Consider the following 16,544-nt stretch of genomic DNA (forward strand, 5'->3'; position numbering starts at 1 on the left):
AGCTTTAAAGAGTATAGAAAGATTTGTTTCAAATGATCTTGCATTGCTATCATCAATATGACATCTAATATTCTTAATAAAACTAGAACACGGTAATCATGAGTAGATGTTAGTGTATTATAGGCAACCAGGTTATGCTGGTAAGAGAATGCACTTGGGAGGCTTAGACATAACTGTAGAGGATACTCTGGAATCTACCTACTGGCTCTGATCACAACCTTTCCTCCCCATTACAATTTAGGATCAAAAAACTTGGAAGTATGGAAACTTACTACTGTAGAAGCTTCCTAAAATACATACATATAAGAAAGGAGTATAAATGGGGTAGCCAAGTAATAGGGGAGACAATGTCTCACAAGACATGCCACCAAGTATAACATCCAGTGTCAGAAATGAGTTATATCTTGTTGAATTATTGGCCAAAGGGGTCCCATGAAAACTCCATACATCACAGGCGATTGCCAAGGCTATTGGTTACCCTCCACAACTTGATAGTAAGGTCCTATTGCTGAAAACTGCACTTATGTATGTCATCTAATGTGGAGACATTCTAGTTATGTGTAACTCGAAGCTTGTCCCCTACTGACTATTGCTCATGGCACTGGAAGACACCTTGCATGCTACTAGACGAGAAAGGTAATAATATCTCTCAGCCAAAAGCCCTGCAACCTCAAAGACTGTAAGATAGTGTAATGGCAGCATCCTGTAATGGTACATAAGTGTGATGGTGGCATTGTGTCATGGTGGCATAAGTATGATGATGACATTATGTCATGGTGGCATAAGTATGCTGGTGATATTATGTGATGCTGGCATAAGTCTGGTGGTATAGTGTGATGGTGACATCATGTCAATGGTGGCATAAGTGTAATGGTGACATTGTGTAATGGTAACATAAGTATGGTAATGACATTGTGTCACGGTGGCATAAGTGTGGTGGCATAAATGTAGCGGTGACATCGTATAATTGTAATATAAGTGTCATGGTGGCATAAGTATAATGAGAGTAACTAACCACTTTATCTTTGACTTTAAAGCCTACTCCATGACATTGATCCCATACTTGAAATTGCTGAAATGGCCAAGAATCTGAGACTAGATAGGTCATGGGCCCTGGGGGAAACCCCACTATGTTATTCTGCTAAAAGATCAAAGCAATAAAATGACTCGTAATGACATACTCCTATACTCATAGATCAGAGAAGCTTCTTTTTGCAGTACATGGGCACCAACAGAGACCCATAATTGGACAATATGCAGAAAATGAGAGACAATGGAGCACTCGGTCCTAAAAAGGATGGCTTCATCAAAACCCTCAGCAGCCTTGAGAGGAACATTTCTTCCTATGTCCTAAGGATAAAACAGGCCCCAAGCTTTGGGACTTTCATTTCTAAGAAATAGTTAGAATCTTAAAATTTACAGAGCAAGCCAAATTATTGCCCCCAAAACTCCAGTAAGCAGTAGTCTTTAAACTTTGTCTTATTATTTAACAATATTAAATAAAAGTGCTGAAATGGTTTGAATGAAAACTGTACCCATACATTCATAGAGAGAGGCACTATTGGGAGGTGTGGCCTTGTTGGAGGAAGTGTGTCACTAGGGGTGAGCTTTGGGATTTTCAGAGGCCCAAGCCAGGCCTAGTGCCTCTCTCTTCCTGCTGCCTGCTGATCCGGATGTAGAACTTGTAACTACCTCTCCAGCACTATCTGTGCCTACAAATGCTTTCAGCCATGATGATAATGAATTATACCTCTGAAACATAAGCCAGCCCCAATTAAATGATTCCTTTTATAAAAGTTGCTGTGGTCATGATGTCTCTTCAGAGCAATAAACCACTATCTAAGACAAGTATTTCTTTTTAAATCTAACACTCATCTCATGTTGCCAGATTTTTTGTTAAAACAACACCTCCACCAGAGTGGACTGTAAGCAAAACTTTAAGGCAAATATTTCTGGATGTGAGAAGGCCCAGTTCACTGGCAATGGTGCCCAGCTAGGTGGTCCTGGTTTCTAAGTCATTAAGCAGTAATGAGGCAAGCCAGTAAGCAGCATGCCTCTATGGCCTTTGCATCAGCTCCTGCCTCTAGGTTCCTGCCTTGGCTTTTTCTTGATGATGGACTGTAACCTGTGAGCCACATAAAGCCTTCCCTCCCCAAGGAGGACCATGGTGCTTTATCACAGCAATAGAAACCTAACTAGCATAGAGGGAACACAGGAAATTAATCTTCTCTATGTCATAATTTGAATACTCAGAGCAAGTGGATTGTAATCTTGACCTTCTGATAAATAACTGCTATTTTGAACAAGAATCTGACAATTGCAGAGACCTGATAAACTGTTTCTACAGCTTAACTGTGATGATGGTGGTAGCTACTCAACCAAGATGAGTTTGTTAAAATTCATAGATGTTTCTTCGTCCCCAAGTTAGTTCTGGAGCTGCTTGGGAGGCTGCAGCAGAAGGAACCTAAGTTTCAAGGTGCTGAGACCTTGCCTAAGATGAGGTAATGGATCTGTGTTGCAGCGCTTACCCCTCAAACGATGGAAATGTTTTTATTATTCCGAGAAATTGGACTGTTCATTTTTCTCATCTGTATCATTTCTATTTCCTCCAAGCAGCTTCTTTATCCCGCTGTGTTCTGACAAGGTCTTTAATAATGCAGGGCTTTCTCACAGGAGGGACCTATGATTACCCTCTAGCTACTCAAAGGCCAAGGCTTGGGACCTTGTTCAGGCTCCTGTCCTGAGGTGTCAGTCAGGGTGAAGAATCTGCATGAAAGCTCAGCTCTCCTCTAAGGCTCTGAGCAGCACTGACATCTCTGCAGACTCCTCCCTAGCAGGGATCCCCACTCTAATATTTGGCTATATCCATTAGCGTAGGGGCTTTCCAGATAACCTACTCAGCGAAAACCTCCAATCTCACACAAAGACAGAAACACTGTATGAAAGCAGATGCCTGCTGCTGCCATCTGGTTGAAGTGACATTTACTACTCTAGGCATTTTACATAAAACACAAACTCAGTGCAACTTACTCTACTCACACCATGTGGCTGCCTTACCGAGTTCTCAAATGTTCAATTCATCACATCAAGAGGAAGGAAATCCTGAACGCACTGATCAGTCACTCTATGGCCACCTCTCCCTAGTCCCTGACAAGCACACCTAGCTGCTTCTTGCTACAGATCTGCCTATTCTACAGCCTTCCTACTGACGCAATTACACAGAACGTCATCTTTTATGACTGGCTCCTTATACACAACTTGATGTTTTCAAGTTTCATTCATGGTGTGCATGTTTTAGTATTTCTGCCTTTTTATGGCTGAATAATATCCTAGTGTCTGAAACGTATTTTCTTCCATTACTTAGAAAAGCTAATGCTGCTGGACATTTGGATTGTTTCCAGCCTTTGGCTACGGTGACAAGTGCTGCTGGCCATATCTGTGCTATCTTAAGATTCAACCTGGACTGGCTGGCTGGCTGGCTGACTTACTACTCATCTGTCTAGCTTCAGGATTCAAAACATGCTGCTGTATTCTCTTCTCATTTTTCTTTTTGTCCTAGTTTCTATTCACTCATGTTTCTCCCATTTTTTTAAACAAAATTTTAGAAATAAGAGAAAGAATGAAGGCAATATTCACTCTACTATGTTAACTCAGAAATCTATAAGTTCTATCAGTTCAATGTTAATGCTTCTCCTATGTAATGTATTTACTAGAGGAGACACTAGCATACGGTAGAACAACAACTGCTTTCAATAAGCTGATAAGGACGTCCTTTTGAAGGTCATTTTAGATATGCTTCTAAAAGTTATGATTCTGTTATATTATAACATAGCCAATTAATACAGGATTTATATTAGTCTGTTTTCAGTTGCTCTAGCAAAATACATGACAGTGGGTCATTAATTTTAAAAGGAAGCTCATTTAAATTCAGTTCTCAGTTGTAGAGTTAGACAGTCTAAGATTGATTGGCCTCTATCTATTTGACTTCTGGTAGGGAGGGAATGGATTATAATGTGGAAGAAAGGAAAACACAAAACAAAACAAAAACAAACAAACAAAAAACCAACCATGACATGCAAAACAGGCAAAGCACATGTGTGGCCTCCTTTTAGAACAAAAAAACTCTTATGGGAAGTAACTCACTTCAGAAGACTAGTGTTTACTGAAGGTTTTACGGTCCAAACACCCAGGCCTAGGCCCCAGTTCTGTAAGGTTCAATCATTTATCAACATTGCCATACCTTGCCAAACTTCTAACACTTTAATCCAGGGAGAAACCACATCTAAAGTATAAAAAAAGGGTTTAAAGATAAAATCCATACCTAGGTGCTGAGGTTTGAAATAAAGTATGAAATCATCCTGGGCATCAATTACTAGGAAACAGCAAAATGTTAGACAAAAAATAAGACTTGGAAAGGGAAGTGGGCCCAAGGAGCCACACTGGAGACCAAGCTTCTTTGACTATTTTCCTTAAGGACAGACTTTGAAGACTTGAGAGGCTTGGTAACATGCTCTGACTCAGAATCAATTAAACACTACCACTTCTGCACAGGCGCGGGCTGAGGGAAGGAGTATTTGTCACTACATAGACTGAAGACACTGCCAGTTAATATTCTGAAATCAAAGCAAGAGAACTGGGCAGAAGTTTATCTTTTTCTAACATTCTTCCTTCATAGGGCAGTGCTGGACACTGTAATCTGTTTCTACCTATGACTCTATGACACTGTTCATCTTCATGGGCCAGGAGTTTCATTAGCAGCGGGAAAACTGTTGCCTCCCAAAAATTATGGCAAAAATATTCTTCCCAACACTCCATTACAAGAGAAAGCCAAATTCGGCAATCCTTTTACTTTTTTAAAAATAAATAAAACTTATCATTTATTCAGACAGTCTAGACACAAATATTACAAGTACACTCACAAAATGTATGGCCTCTTTAAGCCTTAGTTAGTGTAATGTCCCTGGGGCAGCTGTGCTGACGGCCTGCAGTGTCTCCAGCACTCTGGGTAGGAAAGGCTAGTTCATAGGTTCCCTCTGCTGACTTCCCACTCCTCCCATGGTCAACACTCCCACTGTTTCAAGGCAAGCACTAGCTAGGAGTTTGGGAAAGAAGCTGAGCTGGTGTGATAGGGGAATCCATCGAAGAAGAAGCAAGGTTTCAGTTTCAGAAGATAATTTAGCCAACGAAGTGTCTCATTTCAACAATCAACTGAAAAGATGCAACCGGGTCTTTTGTATTAAACTTTTTTATGCTTTAGATCAATGCAAAAACTTTTTAAAAATTATAGTCCCAGTTATAGAGCTAAAAATTCTAAAAGTCAGTGAAAATATTTAAGTACAAAAATTGAGACTTTAATTCCTAAGAAAGTGACATAAATATTCCCCATTGCATAAAAACTAATATGTCAGATATAAATTTTTATTTATTCCAATTGCTTTCCCTAGATTTCTGAAAGTATTTTAATTTTCTATTACAAAATTTTAGCTATTCCACATCCTAGACATCAAAGCAACCAAGTACAAATAAAAGAAAGGCATGGTTTTTAAAGCAATGCATTACCATGACGCCTCAATCAGAGGCCACGAAAGAATGTTCAGTTGCCAAACATTTAGCAACAAACCAAAGTCTATGTACGCTCACACACTGGCACTGCATTTATGCTCATGTTACCTACTGCCGAGAAAATGCTATAATAACTACTTTGTAATCATTTTATTCTCCTCATTATTTAATACGACTTTGTGTTTAATTTTTACTATTTCTACAGTATTTCAAGGTATTTAAAAACAGAAAAGTACTGTTGCTCAAATTTTTCATAATTCCAGTTTTAGCTTAGTCTAAAACTTGCAAATGCATCAGGTCTTGTTCATGTGGCAAAGCTTTTACACTTTCTTGGATATGTAAGATATTTAGTTTGTCACAGTTACAGATCTAAAATGTTTCAGTTCTATGCTGTGTGATGGTAACAGCTTCTCACCTGCACTTCTCAAGTTAGGGTCCAGTCCTGGCATCTCCTTGTTCGCTTCGGGGCTGACACTGTAGATGGAGGCCCCTGCTTCACTGACGATGCTGAGAAGATAGAAAGTGGGAAGATTATTTTCTAGACTCTCCACCTGGTCAAAGGGAACACATGATAAACTAGGCAGTACACGACGAGCTGGACAGCAGCAGCAGCATGGACCGCCCACCACAGGCAGTAGCGCTGAGTTGTGCTTACCTGGATAAGTTGTGCTTTTCTGGATAGCAGATGCAAAGGCTCACATCCAGGACTCACTCACTCACCAACAAGAGCATTTCTAAATGAACACAATGAATACCTTCCCCTAATGCCAACTTCAAAGTTGCCAGAATATATTCACTCTCTTGTGCTTAGTGGGCATTCCTGACTGACCTTTATAATTCCATCCTAGTCAACAGTCCTTGGTGTGGTAGTTAGTGCACATGTGGACAGGAGGCAAGAACCATTACCATAAACACTACTCTACTATTACCTGGTCATATGTGTGTCGCATATGTAACAACATACATGGGAAGGAAAGGTCAGAGAGACTACCGGCCCACCAATGCTGTCAGGAGCGTCAGTACTGGAAGCTCTCCCTTCAGGCAGGTACTACAGAAGTCCTTCGTCATTTACTCATCAAACACCACATAAAGCTCCCTCTTCCCTTCCTCGGGGCACCCAGGGCTTTACAAACCACAGTGAAGACATCTTGCAGATACCATTTGCACAGTGGTGGACAAGCATGTGCCTACTCAAACATTTGAAATTATGACATAAAAGCAAAGGCACATTATATATTTTGATGCAACTGGGAGGCCTTCAGCTCTGCCACATGACCATCCAAGTGTGAAGATTCAAAGAGAATCATGTCAGTGTTTAATTTTTATTCCTCTTTTAGCAACCTCTCTCATTCTGGGCTTCTCAAACTCCTTTCCCACCATCTAAGACACACTTAGATAACCCTTAACATACTTCCCTTTGCTAATCATCAAATGGAAAACTCTTTACTGAAATGCGACAACTGCAAGTCACTAATGTGTGAGGTTACGCTAGAGAAGCGGTTCTCAACCTGTGGGTCACAACCCCTTTGGAGGCCAAATGATCCTTTCACAGGGGCTGCCTATCAGATATCCTACATGGCAGACATTTACACTATGACTCATAACAGCAGCAAAACAACAGTTACCAAGTAGTAATGAAATTAATTTTATGCTTGGGGTCAGCACAACGTGAGGAAATAACTGTATTAAAGGGTCCCAGCTCTAGGAAGGTTGAGACTATTGCTCTAGAGTCTGAAGACAAGTAGTAGGAGCACTGAAGCAGAAAACACGTCCTCCACAGAAAGATGCTCATTAGCAAGTTAGGTCCTATTTATGGGCAGACAGTGTGTTCAAGGTTACAGCTGATGAACAACTGGGCTGGGCTGTATCCCAATCTGCCTGGTCCCCAAGCATGAGCTGGACAACCACAGCAGAGCAGCTGCTAATGAGCTGCACAGCTTTCATCAACATGACAACTCAGTTCTGTACAGCATCTCTCCTAAGATCCACTGTTCTAACAAGGATTCCCAAAGAACTCATACCTCTCTCCCTCCCTGTGTCTTCACCTAGGACCCCAAGAAAAAGTGAGTTTGTTTTCTTTAGAACCTAAAGCATGTTTAAGTTCGAATAAAACTCCTTAATGTGAGACCAAGTTTAAACTAGAAGGAATTGTGCTTTTCCTTCCAACATAAGACCCAGATTATCCTTATCTTCTACTATATAATGACCAAAGATAAAATGTAACATTAAATAAAACAAGGTGTAGAAAACACAGGCCGATGAAATGGGTCAACAGATTAAAGCATTTGCCACCAAGCTTGACAACCGACCTGAGCTCAATCCCCAGAACTCACAGAGGACAGCAGAAGAGAGAACTGGCTTCTGAAAAATGTCCTCTGACCGCCACTAGTGTGCAAAGCACACGTGCCTACATGGTCTCGCAATAATAATAAATAAAATAAAAATGTAATGTCATGCATTGAAGAGTCTTAGTGTGGCACAGGAAGAGAAGCTGATGTCACAGACTAGGAAGGACATCAGTTTCCACACAGTTTTCTAACTGGCTTCTGAATAACTGGGCAGCAAGACGCAGGTTTACTTGAAACTACACGTGAAATGCTATGTTTACGCACACTTATCCCTAGGGAAATGGGTTAACTGGTAATCTCCAAAGGGGTTATGAAACTACCACAGGAGAAGACTATTCAGTTACCAGTTATGGAAAGAACCATTTCAACACAAGCCAACACTCAGGCTAATAAAGGCCTTTCTAAAAAATTTTAACTATCGACGAAATGTAGCTTGGACCCATTATTAAAAGAAAAGAATATTTAAAAAACTTTACACAAATGTACTTTATATTATTTCCAGAATTTTCCAAACTATTTATATTATACTTCCAACTATTTAAATAAAGTGAATTTAAATGGTAAGGTAAAATTTTAATTAACTGGCCTTTAGTTGTTGGAGACCTGAGAATTTGCCAAATGATTCACTTTCTCTTGAAGGTTATCCTTCTCAACAAACTAAGGGGAAACTTTTGCAAAGAAAAATACTCAGATAATAAATATTCCTCCAAATTCCATACTGCCACTTCTTTTAAACTGAGGAATACAAAACAGATGTGACACATTGCACCCAAAGATTTTAGATTAACACAATTAAATCAATATAAAATGTAGTAAATTTTATATACCATATTTACTGAGCAATGTGGACCCAATAAACAGTTGAGTACTAATCATGGGTCAGAAAGCTAAATGATCTAAAGGAAGATTATTCAGATATAAAACATATATGGCCTAAGACATGTATGTATCTAAACTCAAAATAAATCAGAGGGTGACAATTTTTACCAAGGGAACTTACTGAGGACGTCCCTCTACAGCCCTATTCCTGTTCCAAGTTCAAGGGAAGCCACTCAGCAGGACCCATGTCAGATTAATCAGGCACTTTCTGTTTAGTGGCAGTCTCCCAGCCAACGGCAGGGAACTATGCTGATGGCCTGTAAAATCCAGGGATATGAAGAAAACAACGTCGAGCTTTGTGAAAGCAGCATCTGCAAAGATGTACAGAGCATTATATTTAAAAAGCAAGTTTCTCTCCAGTATTCTAACCTTAATATAACAATCTGATTACTGTGTTTATCTGAACATAAAGCCAACAGGAGTAATCAGAACTTATTATTTGGGGCCATTTTAAGTGATAAAGTTGTAAGTGATAAAGTTGTAAGTGATAAAGTTGTAAATGAACTAATGTTTTGAGACGCTCAGAGAATAAAGACGCTCCTTCTAAACTATACAGCTAAGACAACACCTAAATGGAGATGTCTGACATACTGCACTTGTAAAAGGCTGATTACAGAAGCTGACGTGGAGTTCCACTTCCTCATATCTACGTGCTAGTATATTGAGTCTCAAGAAATAAATAGGTAATTTTAGAAACATTTTACCTAAACACGATTTTGGGGTTGTCTGTAACTCTTTAAGTAAAACAAAAACAAAAACAAAACAAAACAAAAACAAAAACAAAAACAAAAAAATAAGCTACACCCTCATAACCTAAAAAGTCAAATACCTACAATATAGAAACAATTATTTTCAACTCACTAAAAAATAATCCCCAAAACTCTCTCAATAAAAATGCTATTTTTAATCCTCAAATAAAACCCAATAATGTTGCTTATATAAAATACATCATAAATAAATAACTGATTTTTTTTTTAAAGAGATACTTCGATTACAGAAGTGAAATCTCTCAGCTCTCACACGGACAGACTGTATGTTGATAAAGCCTTTTCGGCTAGTTTTGTAAGTACTTGTCATAGTGACTGGGAAACTAGGAGAACAGGGTGCCTTCTGCTTTCTTTTTTACAAAAGATGAAACAGTGAGATTCTCTGCATAAGAAAACCTAGGTCTGCCTTGTTTGTTGGTTTTTCTGGAAAGTACAAACAGTTCCCACATTCACTTGAAAGGCCATAAAGCGTCTTCTCTATCCATTCTCCAAATACGAAAATAGCTTTGCTGTTTCCTCTAATTTTAAAATAAATTACTTCCTTCCTTATGTTGATGGGAGAATTTAATTAAGAAATAATTTGCTTAAATAAAAATATAGTGACTGAGATTTAAAAACAAAAAGAAGCAAAACCAAAAAAATCAAAAAGCAACTGCAAGGGCAGAATTCTTCCATTAACACAGACTGGTGTGCTTCTAATTCTTCCTAAGAATGTAATTCCTTCCTTTTGCCTTCCTAAAATATATGTATTACACCTCTGCTACCCTAAAAAGCTACATTCCACTCAAGTCTTCAAAATAACTTTTTAAACATAGTTCTTGCAACTTTTCAGGCTGGAAACATTCATAGAGAAACTGTCCTCTCATCTCAGTATTAGGAAACATGAAGTCTTTGATTCTTGTGCCTTCTCCTGGACTCTTTTCCAGCTGTTTGTCTGGTCTAACTTCAGCGGGTCAGTTTTTATTTCATCTTATTCTATTCTGTTTACTGTATTATTATCCTTTAAGAGAAACTAACAACACACACAGCAACTCCCTGCTCTGCCCGTGAGTTAGTCTGTTATGAAGTATGAATGAATATTGGCTTATATCTCAAGAACAGGTAATAAACCTAAAATTCAAATTCCACAAACAGAAGAGTCTCAAGGATTGGATGTTAAGGAATACAACCAAGCTCTCTTAAATCTGTATTTAGTAGAGTTTACCATTTCAGAGCATTCTCAATCCTTCTGAATAGGAGGGTTACCAAGCTGGGCGTGGCAGTTACGCCTCCACCTCCAGCGTTGGGGGCGGGGGCTGAGAGGTAGCAAGATCACAAGTCAGTCCAGGCTATAGAGAGACCCTGACTCAAGAACCAAACGAGAAACCAACCAGTAACAAAAACAGAAGTGATCTGTTGATGATCTTTGTATTTAACTACAAAGCTTGGTGGTAAAATAAAAATTCGAGCAAAAGTTACAAAAGCTACCCTTTCTTCCCGATCTAGAAATATATTTTTAGCGTTAATATGAAATAAATATAAAACAACACAGAGAAATAAATTTTGGTTAAGAAGGGACCAAAAGTAATTGGAAATCCAAATGCCTATCATTAAAGAGTCAATGAATGGAAAACCAGCTTGTGAATCAAAATTATCATCCTAAGAGATTTTGATTTCATGTAAAATATTCAAGATAAATTAAGAGAAAAAACTAACAAAACTGTATGACCATAATAAGTTTACCTTCAAAATAAATGTGTAAACAAAGATAATTGTTTCATATAATATGTGAGTAACTTAAACAAAAAGTATTCCTTTTATTTTCTGCAATACCCAAGTCATATTTATTTGTAATTTAAAAAACACTTCAAATTTAAGTATAATTGCTAACTGATAAGGTACTCTACTATTAAACAATAGTTAATATTTTGAAATGTACCCAGTTATAAATTATTCTATTTTGACTTAAAATCTGGGCAGGCATATTTTGTTGGTAATGTCCTCTGAACATCACCTTTAGATTACTGTAAACATGGTGTTTTTGTGGCTACTTAAAAGGATGCAGAAACCTCACACTGTCAGTTTTACACACAGGCCAATGCATCAAGACAACTTTTACAGGAAAGACAAGTTGCATGGCCCTAAGTTTCCATCACTAATATATTGTCCGTGGTCAACTGGCTCAACTGGTGTGAACCCATTTCAAAGCATGCCAGGAAGGTCAGCAAGGAAAGGAAGGAAGGAAGGAAGAAAGAAGGAAAGAGGGGGGGGGAATGGAAGGAGGGACAGAGCTGGGGGGAGGGAGGAAGGGAGGGGGAGGGAAGGAGAGAGAGAGAGAGAGAGAGAGAGAGAGAGAGAGAGAGAGAGAGCGCACATTGCCTCTGCATTGCAGCTGCATTTGCCTTTACGTGTGTAGCTCTAGCACCATCTGGTGGCAGGCAGGCAGGCAGGCTGGGAACAACTCCTCAGTCAGCAGTTGGGGAAAGTCCCAGCACTATTCCAAACAATGACCATTTATTTTCCTGAGAACACCATCAGCAATGGTGCAGTTACCACGCAGAGGATCCACTACAAGCCTGGGAGGCTTAGAGTGGACATGCGGGAGACCTCCACGCACTCCCACATGGATATCCTATCAGTTGCCTAGAGAGCAATTTCAACAGAACCAAGTTCCCCTGGCTAATTTTCCCACAATTTCACAGCACTGTAGATGAAAAGAACACTTTATAAGCACAAAAGACGCCTTAAAGGGGCAGATCCAAATCAACAAGTGTCAAGCAGAACTTGAACTTGGAGTCTGAGGTTCCTAATAGCACTAGCAACAAATTTTCTCATGCTATTAACAAACAAAATATAGTAAAAACAAAAAAACAAAGCAAACAAACTGGCACTCTCCTCATGCCTGTCTTCCCAATGGGCAGTGGGGGCAAAGGCACAGGAGTTCAATGTTTGCCTTGTCAATATTATAAACTGGAGCCATGTCTACGCTACCTGAGGCTCTGTCTTTGAAGAACTGGAGACTGGGTGAAGCAGGCAGGAGCACCTGCTACTCATCCAGAGAATGGAGTGAAGTTCCCAGTACCCAACAGTTCCAGGGCACCTGGAGCTAGACATGACACCAACACACATGAATAAAAATAAAATCTATATTTTTAAAAAGAATCAAACAACAACAAAAAAGCCTGCATTTAAGCAAAGAACCTGCCTCAGAGTATCACAGGCTATGTCACCTGATGTCTCAATGTGTTAAAACAGCATACGGACCTCGACTGCTATCAAAATACCTCTATTTTGATACCAGTAGAGGTATTCTGACAACTCTACTGGATTCAAAGACTGATACCATGAGTAAAAACGTCCTCTGAGGTATAAACAACTGCAATGGGAGGGGCAAAGACAGAAAGCCCTACCTTTCCTTCTGTGTGCCTTCCACAAGAAGTACAGCAATTCTTTTCCCACACCTTTATCCTCTTTCATTTTGAAAAATTTTTCATCCCCACTCCACCTATGTATGAGACCAACTTAAAATTACTATAAAAAGCACATGGCTCCACTAAGGACGCCACAGAGCCAGCCATACGGTGAGGCAAAGGCCCTGCTAAATGCAGGACAGGAGAAGCAGCTCAGCTCCAGAGTCATCACTGACATGAGACAGAAACGTGGTACATGACGCAGGACGCCCTGAGCTTGCGGGGGCTTCAAGTCTATCATCTGAACGTTTGTCACCAGTACTCTGAAATGCATGGACCTGAAAACACGTCATCCTACTCCCAAGTTCCCCCGCCTCCCAACAACGGAAAGTTTAATGATCCCCTTGATTAACAGTTAACTCTAAAACAGAAACTTCTTATGTACTCAATTTGTACCTGCTCATGATAAAATATTAGCTGCATTTTCTTATTCCAATTTGATTTTAATTTACAGAGACATGGATTTGAATTGAGAAGTCTGCTTCATTCATTTTACTTGTTTAAACCTTTAAATATACCTTGTTGAATTTGTTTGTTGCTATGATACAACACCCACCCAGTCAAAAGCAACTAAAGAGCTTGCTGTGGTTCTCATTTGGGGAATACTGGCCCTCATGAAGGGTTAAGTCCTGGCAGCAATAGAAGCAGTCTGCTGCATTGCATCAACGGTCTGGAGGCAGAAAGGGGGAATAGAAATGCTGGGCTAGCTTCCATGTAGTCCAGGACGCAAGCCCAGGGAACCACGTCTTCACACATCAACCTCATTAAGATAACCCTTCACAGAGGTGCCCAGAGGCACATCTCCTAGGTGACTCTAGACGATTCAACCTGACAGTTTACCATCACCGCATGAAGGAAAATCTGTCTAGTAATAAGCATGCTAAAATCATTCTCAATGAAACTTATTCCAAATTTTCTTTATTGTATAGCCAGACTTCAAAAACTCAGAATCTTAGACAGAGAGAACATGGTATTCTGACACCCCACTAAGAGCTCGATAACTTACTGCTGAGTAGTATGAGCTCGAGCTTAAACAGTAAAAGCAAACCACTAAACAAATGATTGAGAGCGAGTCACAAAGTCAGAGAGGGCGACTGAGGGGGAAATTTAATTTAGAAGACAAGGAGAGAGTATAGGTGGTTAGTCCAGCAGTCTCAGCACTGGGCAGGCTGAGCAGGGAATCAAGAGTGAGAATGAGGCCAGCCTGGCCTATAGCTGACCATGTCTGAAAAACAAAGAACACACCAAGTAGGGACGTACTGCAAGAGAGAGAAGGTTAGATACAGAGGAAGAGAGTTTGCAACAAAAGCTCAGCTCTTTCATCTACAGCAATAAAGTTTGCATCACACTTTTTTTTTTTTTTTTTTTTTTTTTTTTTTTTTTCCGTGACAGGGTTTCTCTGTGTAGCCCTGGCTGTCCTGGAACTCACTTTGTAGACCAGGCTGGCCTCAAACTCAGAAATCCACCTACCTCTGTCCCGGAGTGCTGGAATTAAAGACGTGCGCCACCACGCCCGGCTTGCACCACACTCTTTAATTAATCCTTTCTTAACTTCTACTGTTCACAACCCTGATTCCATTCCACAGACAAGTGAGCTGAAGTTATCATTTCCATGCTCTGGCTCCCATCCCTCTTATTCTTTCCCATCCAACACTTGCATTTCCCCACAAAAGGAACATAAGCATCCTCTCAGAGGGGTAACACGTCAACTTCCCCTCTAGGTACAAATTCAACCTATCACTTCAAAGAGCAACCAGGTTGGATCACCGGGCCCTTGTGAAACAGCCCCTGCCATCAGAACTCCTTCTGGGTATCCAGCCAATGCTGAAAAGCATCCCAAAAGCATATGCCGTGTATAAGCTGTGCCCTAGGGCAAGACTCTCTGTGTCGCTTATCGCATAGCCTGTGCAGTGTAGCTCAGTCCAGACAGCTGCTCCACTTATTCTTTATCAATAGCCACATCTTCATGTCTGCAGGATCACTGCACACTTCTACTACATTACACCATGTAAATATTTAGGAGAAATAATTCCTTTCAAGGATCTAAACTTCCACCATTGTTATGGCAAATGAACCTGTTTATGCTATATTCGTTAATGAAGGCAAGCCTAAAAGAGCACAGGAATTTACTAACATGTGGCACACAAACATTACAATCATAAAGCTTCTTAGGGGAACACATCAAGAACATGAAAGAAGTTTATTTTTACTCACATTGCCCTGTAATTTCCTTTAACTCTACTAGAACAACCCTTAATTTAAACCTTTCTTGCAATTACAGGAACAGTGTAGATTGAATGTACAAAAACGAGATAATACTCTCAGTACATCTCCAATGAACTCTCTGTATTCTATAGCAGCAATTCTCACAATTCAGCCTGCATCAGAATCAGCAAGAAGGCATGGCTAAACACAAATGGCTGGAAACTCCCCCTCAGAGTTGCTGCTCTACTGAAACTGAGCATTTGCACTGCTGACGAGTGCCTTGGCAGAGCTGGTGCTGCTGGTCTTGGGAACACAGTTTTGGTTTGGAGGTTTTATTAGGCGTGCTAGTTTCCTATTGCTCTGATAAAATACAACAACCAAGGCAACTTCTACAAGAAAATGGTTACTTGGCTTTATGTTTCAGAAGGTTATAGGCCAAATGAAGGCATGCTGGTAGGAAGAGGAAGTTGAGGACTCAGATTTTAGGCCAGCAGAAAGGAGAGAGTTCACCTGGAATGGTGCTTAGGCTTGAAGCCTCAAAGCCCACCCTTACTGATACACTTCCTCCAGAAAGGCCACACCTAAGTAACCAACTGGGGACCAAGTGTTCAAATACCAGAGTACTAGAGGTGTTTACCACTTAAGCCATCACATTGAACTGTAATCTACATTTCACAAACTTAGCCATCCTCAGTACCTTGTAGTAAATGTACAGTCATACTGAAATCCAAGTTCCGATGCTCCTACCTCAGACAGGTCCTCTGTAACTCCATGTGGGTTCAGTTCGCATTCTCAATCCTGGTGCCTGGCAATGTGCCTTCTCTACACGCTTACATTTCTGTACACTTCATATTAACAATGCAAGCATGCAGTGCTTGGCCTTTTATGCCCATCTTATTCAATGTGCATGTTCTACTGTCTCCTCTTATTGCTGAATATTTCATAGTTAGAAATATACCAAATCTTGGGGCTGGTGAGATGGCTCAGCAGTTAAGAGCACTGACTGCTCTTCCAAAGGTCCTGAGTTCAAATCCCAGCAACCACATGGTGGCTCACAACCATCTGTAATGAGATCTGACTCCCTCTTCTGAACTGTCTAAAGATATCTACAGTGTGCTTACATATAATAATAAATAAATAAATCTTTAAATTGAGAAAAACAAACAAACAAACAAAAAAGAAATATACCACATCTTAAAATTTCTGGGACTAACTAGTTCTGCTTTTTGGTTCATGGATACTAACTACTGCCACAACACTTTCACACTCCTGTGCACGCAAGCCATACACTTCTCACCTTGAATGTATTTCTCAGGAGTAGGAATGTTGGGCTG

The 16,544-nt window shown here is 40.0% G+C and overlaps 1 protein-coding gene across 5 annotated transcripts in view; it reads right to left on the minus strand.

Annotated features, from left to right (window-relative positions):
* Srbd1 (S1 RNA binding domain 1) overlaps positions 1-16,544 on the minus strand; it is a 160,552-nt gene that overhangs the window by 67,034 nt on the left and 76,974 nt on the right. For all 5 annotated transcript variants that reach the window (XR_385394.3, XM_011246728.1, NM_030133.3 and 2 more), the window contains one exon: positions 5,978-6,069. Coding sequence is in view for 4 of the 5 variants with exons in the window: in XM_011246728.1 (XP_011245030.1) it covers positions 5,978-6,069 (92 nt within the window). In the remaining variant the exon portion in view is untranslated. The remainder of the gene's footprint in view (positions 1-5,977; positions 6,070-16,544) is intronic.

This window comes from Mus musculus, chromosome 17 (assembly GCF_000001635.26).
Source record: "Mus musculus strain C57BL/6J chromosome 17, GRCm38.p6 C57BL/6J".
Classification (NCBI taxonomy): domain Eukaryota; kingdom Metazoa; phylum Chordata; class Mammalia; order Rodentia; family Muridae; genus Mus; species Mus musculus.